Source organism: Tyto alba, unplaced genomic scaffold (assembly GCF_018691265.1).
Source record: "Tyto alba isolate M040663 unplaced genomic scaffold, T.alba_DEE_v4.0 Super-Scaffold_6, whole genome shotgun sequence".
Taxonomy (NCBI): domain Eukaryota; kingdom Metazoa; phylum Chordata; class Aves; order Strigiformes; family Tytonidae; genus Tyto; species Tyto alba.
Window position 1 is genome coordinate 35,417,540 of NW_024881327.1, and position 11,921 is coordinate 35,429,460.

The following is an 11,921-nucleotide window of genomic DNA, read 5'->3' on the forward strand; positions in this document are numbered from 1 at the left end:
CAATTTTAATCTGAAACATCCTAAATGAAGTTCAGATGAAATATGAAAATCTGGTTCCAAGTACAGGTTAGTTACTAAATATAAAAAAGCAACTGTTTTCCCAGCTACAAAAATGTACTTTCATGTGTGTTTTCCACTTGTTTTCACTTCCTTTCACCAAACCCTCACTTTCTCAGGAGCACTCTGGAGGAGGAAGGCGGGGGGAGTCATTTAAAGCTTTCCAAAATAAGAGACTTAAAAGCCAACGATTCATTTTAGGAACTACTGGAAGCAGTGAGATTTCAAAAGGACAGTCTTCATTATTCACCGCGAAATCCTTCGGTCCCGAGGGGAGAAACTACAAATACAGCACTAGACACCAAGCAGAGCACTCCTCGGCCCCGCCGGGGCGGGGGGGGGGGGGGGGGGGGGGGGTGGGCGGGAGGTGGGGGAGGCCCGGCCAGGGCCCCGGCGAAGGCCGCACTGGGTGCGAGCGCCGGGAACAAAGAGCCGTGGAGGGAGTGGGAAAGGGAGGCGGGCCCGGGGGCACAGCGCCAGGTCGGGGCTCACCCGGGCCTGTCTCTCCAGCTGGGAGTGAAGGCTGGAGCCCTTCAGCCGCTGCACGATCCGCGCTATGGTGAGGGACAGCCCGCTGTCCGGGTCCAGCATCGCGACGCGGCGGCCCGGCCCTCCGGCGCGCCGCCGCACCGGGCCGCTTTCGCCGCCGCACCACCTCCGCAGCCGGCGTTACCCGGCAACCGCGGGAGCGGGGGGCGGCCCTCCGCGGCCGGGTGGAAAGCGGCGCCTCGCGGAAAGGTTCCCCCCTGCCGGTGGTGACCCGGGCGGGGCGGCGTGGCCGGGCCGGCACAGAGCCCCGCGGAGTCCCCAGGGCCGGCGACAGCGGGGACACCGCCCCGGTGGTGCCTTCAGCTCCCCGGGCGCCCAGCAGGCTTCCTCCAACCCACAGGCCACGCACACCTTAGGCTGGATAAGGGTTGCCTACAGCTCTGGTGAAATAAAAGCACCCGCTGCTTCTGTTCCCTAAATAAACATATACAGCGTACCGCTGGGAGAAAAGAAGTCTGAAACAAGAAAAGTGTGGCTTCGGCCACACTGCCTGAGTGCCAGCCCCTGGCCACGCTGGTGTTGGAGACCCCCCAAACGTGCCCAGCCGGCTGGCTCGGCCCTTGGCTGCTGCGGGCCTGGCACAGAAAAGTGTCCTGCCCTGCGTGTCCCCGTGCTCACCCAGCAAAGGCAGGCTGGGGACAGCAGCCCCACTGAGGTGTTGGTGGCGGCTGTCACTCACCACCGCCTGCCAGGCCGGGTGGACTGTAACCAGCTGTGAGCATTTCGGGTCTGTCTCAATAACCAGTTAACTGATATCTTGCATCATCTTTGCTTACAGCTGAATTAACCTGGGTGGCTTTGCCTTGGCACGCACTAATCTTTCTCTTACAGTCAGCTATGGTACCTTAGCTGAGCTGCTGCAATCACTGCCCACAGGACGGCATCTTCTTGAATTGCTTCTCAGCTAGAGCTGACACTGAAAGGGCTTCAGACCCTCTTCAGTGCAGTCAGAAAGATTAACTTAAAAACATCCTTAGCTGCAGTTTTGCACTAATATGAGGTAGAGGGATTTCATATCGTTAAAGCTTAAGAGGCAGTTTAAAAAGTTGCTTTTTAGGGCCTGAGGTATCACATCCAGATGGTGTGAACAGCAAATTCAGCCCCAAGGCTCCTTCCTGTGAGCTTCTTGAGGAATACTTGTTGACCTGTACTCAGCTGAAGTTTTATTGTGGTCTTGAATATTTTACCCGTCTGCTCAGCCTGGTGAGGCGTTATTAATTCAGGCTCAGTACCAGGGGCTGACACAGCCCTCACTTAAGCAGAGCAGCTGTGTGACAGTATACACATCTTGCCGAGTGATGTAAATGTAAGGAACTTCCATCCATTTAGTCCTTCCAGGAAAATCTATTCCTATGTCCATCAGTAACTGGACCATGAAATCAAATTCTCACTTAATAAACTAATTTACTAAGCCAAAATATTAATTTTGAAAATCCCAGCATAGTTAATAAATAAGCTTGGAGAGTTTAAGGAGGTAACATGGAAAAGCTAATCATTGATCTCCAAAGCCAAACATTAATACCCATTTGCAGCTCTGAGGATGGCTATATCTCTGTAAAACAAAGAATATTTCAAGATGCTGAAATGTCAGGTTGTAAATTTTTCACTGCTGTGAGTGATGCAGATGTGAGGAAATTAAGATAGATGTCATCTGTTACCTTGCTAGAAAAAACAACTAGATATAATAGGTATAAAAATGCACCTGAACTCATCTGTCTGCAACCTCTTTTGACTTACCTGTGAGCATTCCTGGGTAAAATGAAGTTTAAAGAATAACAATAGAATATCAGAGATAAAAGTACTTTAACCAACCGTAGCAAAACTTGAAAAAGTCGCTTATGCGAAATCAAAACACTGAGGAGAGCTCGCTTCTCAATTCATGGAGAGCATGGGGAAATCAAATGCCCAGTTGTCTACAAATGCCTTGCATATTCTGATTTGCATCAAGTTTTCTGTTAGTTCTGCACTTACATGCGTATGTGAAGTTAGAAGCAACAGTGAGAACATTTTTTTTCTCTGTGTATTGGAAATTAATTAAATATTTTCCTACATTACCACCTGAAGAAGCATACAAGGTATAATAGCTTGGTGTGCTAATTCATACTAAAATTCTGCAAAGGGTTCACATGAAGGCAATAGCTTTCCTTGTTTTGTGGTTTTCTTTTTTTTTGGTGTTTGGTTTGTTGTGGTTTTTTTTTTTTTTTTTTTTTTTTTTGCTTGTTTGTTTTTTTTTAATTGAGGAGGATCGTTTGTTTTTGTAGGAACTTTGCCTGCTGGGACAAGCACATGCAGAAAAACAAGACATGCCACTAAGCTCCTCAGCTCAATGCCTGTAAGTCCAGGGTTTTACACTGCAGCTGCAAGTGTGAGAGGAAGCCCTCCTACCTTGCCTGGCACTGACCTCAGCAGCATTTTCTTTTCCAGTTTTTGAGAGAACCTGTGGACTGTCACAAGGATGGCAATCTCACATTGTGTTTGGCAAGTGTGTTACTTACCAGGATTGCTTGATATGTGGGGACTCAAAGGTTGGGTACATGCCTACTGGTAGCACAACACTGTGTCTGGCTGTTTTCCATGCTTTGATCTTCAGGAACCACGTTCAGCCAGATGGCTGGTCGTGGAGGGGGACAGAAGCCACAAAAAGTTACAAGTGTGAGCTCCCCTACTTCTGAGGAACATGGGGAAACGATACATCTGGTGAGTTTCACGTGCAATGCATAGGACTTCGCAGGTCTGCAGAAGCCATTTTTATCTGTATAGGTCAACAAACAGGAGAAAAAGATAATGTGAGCTGCAGATGAGTAATTGCCTGCAGTTGACTATCTCTACTCCAAATCTGCCTTTGTTTGCCACCCTCTGCGTGTGCGCATCTGTCACTCTTCATTCCCTGTTTTTCTAGGCTACTTCCAGTCTAGTTTCCTTCTTCCTATGCACGGGGTTTCTCTTTGGTCAGTTACATCTCTATTATGGGTAGGAAAACTTATTTCTTGTAAATGCCAATCAAAGCTAAATAGCGAGGTGATATGAAAGGATAATCTTTACAGAATCTCACTGAGAGCTGTTAACAGCTTCTTGTGTATCCTTACCATATCCAGTTAAGAAATCTCATGCTTAAGTGCATGCCTCTTTTTTGTTTCCTTACAAGGAGCTTACTGCATAGCAACTGGAGAAATACAGGGTCATTGTTAAAAAATATCACGTAAATAACAGGCATTGGCAGAAATCCCAACCAACTCTTTAGCCTGTTCCCCTGATTTCACAGGACTGGTTTAACTTTGTTCATGTGATAAGTGTTTGACAGTTACTGCTTTTTCATCATGATTTACTTTTAAACTGCAAGTAAGCAACTGCAGTACAGTCATTGTAGGGTGGTGTTATGATGTCCAGTACCATATATCACAGGTAGCTTGCTGGTTTTATTAGAAGTTCTGGTGTAGGCATCATTATTTTTCTGTTTTGTTTTTCCTTCCCTCTCTTTGTCTCAGACCTACACCCCTGAACACCAGTTCTCTTCCATGTTGTATTCCATCTCCATTTACAGCTGTAGCGCTCCACAGTGTTAGACCTTTCTTTTCTGCATTTTGTGACAAGTTACTGCAGTTAGCTCTACCTTATACTGGTATCCCAAGTGTCTTTTATTTATCTGCCACTGCAGGTCTGGAAAGCATCAAGAATTTGGCAAGGGAAAGTAAAAATTACATAGTCAGTATCTGAAGTATTTCACCTATATTCTCTCCGTCTTTCCCTGGTGGATTTTCAGCTGAGAAGAGGAAAGGATATGAAGCAACAAGTACATCATACTGTCATATTTAAGGTCACATGAGACAAAATACATTTTAATGCTTCCAAATGATTCTGAAGACCAGTTTATTTCCTGGAGCGTAAGTGCAGTCAGTAAAAAGGAAAAACATCCAAAGGATGCACTCAGTTCCTGGAAGCTTGGCTTTTTCCATACAACTGTGTTAGCTGACCTAATAAAAACCAGGGCTGTCTAGAGGTATCACCAAAGGCGATAACTGCCTTGTATGACAGAGTAATGGATAAGGGAAGTCAACAAAATCCCGGCAGTGTCAATAAAGTTCCAGCAGTCCCAGTCCCAGCATTTTCAGTCAGCTGCTCCCAAGACACTCATCCCCTAAGCAATTCCCAACACTCATGCTGTCCTGACCCCACCTTCGCCTTTCATTCTCTTGCTCCTAGAAATGCCAAGTCATGAAGTCTCCTCTTAGGGCTGCTTCCTCTGCTGGGGGAATGGGTGTGGGGAGGGATGGGAGGGGCGGTCACTGCCCCTTAACCTGTGCTGGGGGTGGGAGCATTCATGCAGTCAGTGCTGGCAGGGTAAGGTCATAAGGTATAGTGCAGAACAGGACTAAGCAGGTAATCACTGTCACTTATTACTACAGGTAAGATCCTTACCTTTCCTTGATACCCTGAGTAATAGGAAATTTATACTGTCCAGGGGGAGCTACATATTGCATTCACCTGATAATGTATCATAAATACTGTGTAGATCTCCAAGTTGTTCCCTTTTTTTGCACTACATGAGACGCTGCCAGGAGAATGACAGCATGTGCAATCTCTAATGACAGAGTGGGTCATGTGTAAGGATGGCTGTCTCCCAGCCAGATCGGCCAAGTGCCACAGAAACCCAGGTTTAAAAAAAAAAAAAAACAAAAACAAAACAACAAAAAATACTCCAAAATAACCCAACATTTTTGCTGCCAAAACAAAAGAATAAGACATTAAAAAAAAACCAAAAACCTGAAACAAAACCCACACATATCCTCCTCACCCCCAAAGCCCTCCAAATTTGTCTCCCTTCAGACAGAACAGGGCATTTTTATCCCCTCAGATAAGCTGGACTTTTTTTGATCTAAAAATCCACTCCTGTCCAGACCTTCATTTCTTCTTTCTCCACTTAGAACCATTTTAACTCATGAAGATTTACAATGAATAACCCTGATCCTCCATCTCAAGTCATTAGCAGAACTTCACTTGTGAAGTAAAGCATCAGATTCAAACAACTACTCCCTGGGTTTCTCATCCATTCTTTCAGAGAACATCATACTCAGTCCTTTGCTCAGTGTGCTTATTCTTTAAATTACACTAATGTATATTAAACTTTAGTCTCAGTTATGAAGCAAACCTGCAAGCTCACCTTTATAACATCCAATGGATTCCTTGTGCAATCAGAACCATGATATATTGTTTGGAGCTGATAACAGAGAGGTGTGACAAAAAAGAAATCTCTGTCAGTGACTCACCCTCATCAATTTCTAGCTTTATTCAAATTACTGCCCAGAAAGTGGCAGTATATTTTGAGAAGATCAATACCTTATTTAAAATTATCAGTTCCTGTGGAGTAATGAGATTTTTTTTGCCCAAATACCACTGATGAAATCTGAAGAATGTAAGAAGCTTAGATGATGTATTTTCACTTATCAGGGCAGAAAACATCTCTTACTGAAGACTACTGTTCATGAGAAGTAATATATTTTATCTAATACATGGATAAACTTGAGAGCTAGATTTTGACTACCAATGACATCAAGGATTATCAGTCTAGTTTTAGGAGTTTCATGTTGCTTCAGTTCTTGATCTTAGGTAACTTCCTACCAAACCTTGGCTTTAGATGGGTATAAGCCTCCCTAGAGAGATCATGTATCTCAGGTCATAATATCTATTACTGGTACTTTTTAATAGCACTGCTGAGTCATAGCAGCAACTGTGAATTATCAGATATGTAAAACAAACACGCACAACGTCCCTAATTTTTCTACTGTTATTAGATTTAGTCAATTTTTCATGTGTTTTATTTTTAATCAAGTGACATGGGCTTCAGCAGTAACATTCTGTATCTTCTGATTCATAAAATCCCATGTGTACATTTACCGTGTATTAAGATATAATTACGCAGATGTAGGATTTCTTGGGCTTAAAACAGAAATAGAGTCTACTGATCTAGATCCATTTTGAAGAAAAACATGCTGAATCACGAATATTGTTTATATACTGAGTAGTTTATGCGCTTCGTACATGGCATATATTTTATATCTTAATTTTAAATTGCATATTCACCTATCAGCATGCCTGATGGGAAATTCACACAACTATTTTACATACCCAAACCTTTTAAAAAAACATGATTCAGCATTCTTGAGCAAACATTTTCCAAATACTCCCATAACAGCTTACTTTAGCCACTTCTTTTAAGGGTCCTACACACTTTAACTGATTGGTCTGTAAGCAAAAAATGCAATAAAAAGAGCCATCTCAGGAGATTCTTAGTTAACATCTCCAGGTCAGATTTTATTACTGTATAGGTATGCTAGGGTGAGATTCTGTGTTCTTTTCAAACCATTCTGGGATCTAGCTGGCTGGGAAGCGGCTCTGTGGAAAGGGACCCGAGGGTCCTGGTGGACGACAGGCTCACTAGGAGTGACCAGTGTGCTGTAGCAGCAGAGAAAGCCAACAGGGTGCTGAGCTGCATCGACAAGGGCATCACCAGCAGAGATAAAGAAGTCATCATCCCGCTCTGCTCAGTGCTTGTCAGGCCACACCTGGAACACTGTGTTCAGTTTTGGTCCCTGCTATACGAGAAAGGTGTGGGCAGGCTGGAGAGGGTCCAGAGGAGGGCCCCAAAGATGATGAAGGGACTGGGAAGCCTGTCGTAGGAGAAAAGGCTGAGAGAACTGGGTTTGTTCAGCCTTGAGAAAAGCAGGCTTAGAGGAGACCTTATCACCATGTTCCAGTATTTAAAGGGTGGCTACAAAGAAGATGGCCACTCCCTTTTTACAAGGAGCCACATGGAAATGAGGAGGGCCAATGGGTACAAGTTACTCCTGGGGAGATTTCAATTAGACATAAGTGGAAAATTTTTCACAATGAGCACAATCCGCCACTGGAATAATCTCCCCAGGGAAATGGTGGATTCCCCAACATCAGTCACTTTTAAGATCTGGCTGGACAGGGTGCTGGGCCATCTTGTCTAGACCATGCTTTTGCCAAGAAAGGTTGGACCAGATGATCACTGAAGTCCCTTCCAACCTGGTATTCTCTGATTCTATGATTTTTCTGATTTTTTTTTTTTAATATGAAGGATTGGTAGTTTGATTGGTTTCCTTGTTAATAGACCATGAGGAGTTTTCTTACATTTTCAAATAGGAGATTCAAAAGTGAGTAATAAACCAAGAAGGTCTAGAAACTCTTGTAGGTTTTTTGTAATTATTTCCCAATGGTTATGTAGCTAGAAGATAACCAGATACCCTAAATGTTAGAAGGAGCACCCTAGTTTGGGTCACAGGGATCCTCACTTTTGTGATGAGGTTTTTTCACATATCCTTTACCTTGACTTCTGCTTCCTTAATTTGATGTCTTGTCTGTTGAAAAGATAGCTAGAAGTGCCACAAAATGGAAATGCTGAATGAACTGAACATAGCAAGCAGAACCTTCGTAAGTTTGTCACAGTTGTGTCTTTACTGATGGTGCTTTTCTTTCCTTGTACAGACAAATGCTTTATACCATCAAAAGGGAACACTGAGCACTGAATAAATATCTTCACCAACTATGGAATAGAGTCTCCTCTGATAGATCTCAGGTTATGTCAGGGGCCTAAAGAATTCTATATTGCAATATTTGCAACTGGCCTCTATTAGTTCAGAAGAGATTAAGTCAAAATGTAAAACTGAGCCCTAATTTCTAAACACGGTTTCTATATATGCAGGAATATATTATTGCAGAAAATGATCTGAGAATATTGAGTACTAGTGCTGCCTGTTACAAGAATTTTGCATACATGAAACACAACTAACTTTTACTGTGAAAATAAGTTCATAATAACAACATGCACAAGAATTCAAAGCAACAACCTGAAAAGAGTGGAACAGTGAGGTGGAAGAGCAAACAGATGTAAAGCACAGCTTGAAGGCTGGATTCAGAGCCACTGAATAGCAGGTTACCCTGCTTTCATTAACCCCAAAAATATGAATTAGTATACACATCTGCTGAGAGGAAAAATGGCACCGAAATATTGTATCGATCTCTAGGGAGCACAAACCAACCCAGATGACTTGATTTCAGATGCAGCTCTGCATGTTGAAAGCAAAAAATTGTAAATATACAAATGCAGTCAGGTTTTCTGTTTTGCACAACTGTTTAGAGCTCTGTAAAGAAATCTTTCCAATACATAACAAATTTGCTAAATAAGAAAAAAAGAGTTATTACATTAAAAAATTTACTATTTTGTTAATTAACAGGATACAAGATTGAATCTTACAATCTATATTGCAACATGTTCCCAGAAATACCAGGAAGGAAAATCAGAAAACATTCACAAAGGTCATAGTGCTAAAGGGCTGAAAAAAGGTCGGAATAGTTTGTATTCCTTGCAAAAAAAGAAAGTGAAAAGACAAGTTATGAAGCTGGTAAAAGAATTTAGCAAAGACTGTACAGTTTTGCCCTATCTGAGTCTATCGGTCATTAATATGAGTAAGCAGTCATATAGCAATGTCATGGGAATATGTCATGTCAGAAGGATAACTGATACACTAGACAGCTAAGGTGTGGAGTATTTTAAAGCCAGATTTTCCCTGATCCAGCTCCAGAAGTCCATATGCCGGAGCTGAGTATTGTCAGTAGCTTGCCATAGTCCATCCTCCTCAGTGGGATCCCTCCCTACTCTCCCTAGTGATTTGTATAATTGATCACTTTTGTTCTTCATGGGAAGGACCCCTATGGCCAGCATTCCTCCCCACTGTTTACCAAAGGACGCATTTTCCAGAGCAGATGAGATAAAAAGTGCTCCTATGTTAAATAAATACGTGCATACATACTAGTAGCCAGTATGGATAAAAATTTCCTGATCTTTGAAGCTACATTCTGGCTTGCACCCACAGAGAGTAGAGCAAGGTTAACTTTCTGCTGGATAAAGTGTGTAGTATCAACTTAAAATATAGCATTAAAATACCTCACTGGAGTTGTTCAACAGTGGAAGGACTCATCCTCACTTATGAGGCTTTTTGTTTTGGTAAAATTATATTAATAACAAAAGCAGCATAATAAAGGTTTAAATGAAAGAGGTGACACATAAATCTGTCCCCCCCACATATGTACTGACATACAGGGAAATAATAGCAGGAGCTGCCACTGATTCTTTCAAGGAATCTACTTTCAAAACCTAGTTAATTTTTTTCCCCAAATATAACTGTGAAGGTTTGCAACAAGAATATGAATAGGGCAAAGACTTAAAAGCCTGTAGGGCAGGTTTGGTAAGGGATTTGGAGGAGAAAATGTATGTATGCATATTGATTTTACAATCAAATATTCACTTAGAAAAACAACTTGCTTTGACATCATTATGCAGTGGTTTAGGACACCAAACCCCTCAAATATCCATAGCCATGCAATGGTCTTAACTTTCAGTAAGCTTTAACTGTGACATGAGTTAATATGCTTTTTTAAAAAAATTAAAATATTTAAAAAAAAAAACCCTTATGCAGTAAGGTACTACTAGCTTTCATAACTTTATCCAAGAAGCACAAGTCTTTGAGACCTAACCATTTATTTACTCCTTAGACCTGGAAGTAATACCTGTGTTGAAAGTACTGAATAGAATTCAGTTGTGTGGCCTAAGGGCTAAACACTCAGAATTTAAGGTGCTATTTGCAAATCCACAGTTTTGTTAAGGTTGACTTAAAGGAGGAGAAAATCCACACAGATGGGAAGGGCAATAGCTAAAGAAACACTCATGACAATGCACTGAAGAAGGAACAGAGGAAAATAAGTTGTTCTCATGTCACTAATTAAATGACTTGCCACGTAATTCACCATGGGAAAAGTGTAAGTGAAGAAAAATCCTGTTTTGTTTCTTATTCTCTTGCACTATTCAAGGAAAATAAATTTACTGTCTTCTTGATAAGTAAGATGGATTTCATCAAAGAAATATCAATTTGTATTGCCAGTTTCTTCTCAAACACCATTAAACCTGGAAGGCCTTGGGTATTTAGTAACACGGCAGACCAGAAGAACGAAAGTTTCCTATCATTTAAAATTGGATAGTTGTTGTGGTTTGAGCCTGCTCAGCAGCTAAACACCATGCAGTCACTCACCCACCCTCCCCCCACTTGGGAATGGGGAGGGAATCGGAGGGGCAAAGGGAGATTCGCAGGTTGAGATAAAAACAGTTTAATAGCAGTAACAGAACAATACACTGACAGCAGTATCAACAGGTAATGTACCATATATCTGCTCACCTCCCACCGACCAAAACCCACCTGTTCCCAGCTGGTGATCCCAAGCACAAAGACACCACAGCAACACTCTCAGAAGTGGCAGACCCTCCCAGCCCTCTCCTGCCTTTATATAGTGAGCACAGTGTCACGTGACATGGACTATCGGCCAATCGGGGCCCAGCCCTCCAGCTGTGCTCCCCCCGCCCCCGCACACAGGTGAGGGCACTGGGACCTGGGGAGCCCCTGGGGTCTCAGTGTGCTGCAGCACTCCTCCCACTGCCAGACCAACGGGAGCTCTAGTCCAGCCCCAACCAGGACAATAGCATTGCATATGACCTACCACCCACTTCTAAACCGGAAAATTAGAATTTATTTGGCAATTTATATCATGATCTGATTTTAAAAAATTTATTTCAGTATTACGCATATAATCCAATTTTAAATTTCCAGCCTTCTCTATATAAGGACTTGTGAACAAGATATTCCAGTCTGAAATTACTCAGTTTAGCAGCTGATGAAATAAATAGTGCTTTACTTTTTATTTAGCCAGAGAATTCCCACCTGACTTCTAATAACAACTTCTATGAGCAGTCATTAAGAATTAAGTGAAGACTTTGGGGAGGTTTGTCTTTACAAAGTATAAAATTGCAGCTGACACTTCTGGCTTTCTAACTGAAATGTAAATGAAAAGAGATAAGATCACTGTATTATGGTTTGAGCAAGATTATACTTCTGGTAGTGCTGGGTTTAAAATCAGAGTGAGTGAGAGTAGAATCTGGGAGCATTTCACTAGTATATCACTTAAAATATATAAAAAACACCTTTACTTGATCCAGCAGCTTCAATAAACAAAGCTTGTAAAAATAAAATTTTGTTACAGATCTTTTATCATGGTCTCATCAGAAATACCTTTCCTACTTCAATTTCTTAATTTTCCCCACATTGCAGGATTGCAAAATGAATACATTAGAATAACAGGAGAACACCAGGAAGAAATAAAGTATCTGAGAAGTGCAACTGTAGTCACAATTTGTTTTGCACTGCATTTTTTGTACAAAGTGTGCTTCACACCAGTGCAGCTGGTTA

General features: G+C 42.1%; 1 protein-coding gene across 4 annotated transcripts in view; it reads right to left on the reverse strand.

Annotated features, from left to right (window-relative positions):
* TBC1D19 (TBC1 domain family member 19) overlaps window positions 1–740 on the reverse strand; it is a 54,556-nt gene extending 53,816 nt beyond the window's left edge. Inside the window, exon 1 of one of the 4 annotated variants that reach the window (XM_042807612.1) lies at window positions 550–739. In XM_042807612.1, coding sequence (XP_042663546.1) covers window positions 550–648 — 99 coding nt within the window. In that variant the 5' untranslated portion in view covers window positions 649–739. Of the gene's footprint in view, window positions 1–549 lie in introns of all 4 variants that reach the window. The other 3 variants (XM_042807610.1, XM_042807613.1, XM_042807611.1) reach the window with 3 other exon arrangements.
* Between the last annotated feature and the right edge of the window lie 11,181 nt (window positions 741–11,921).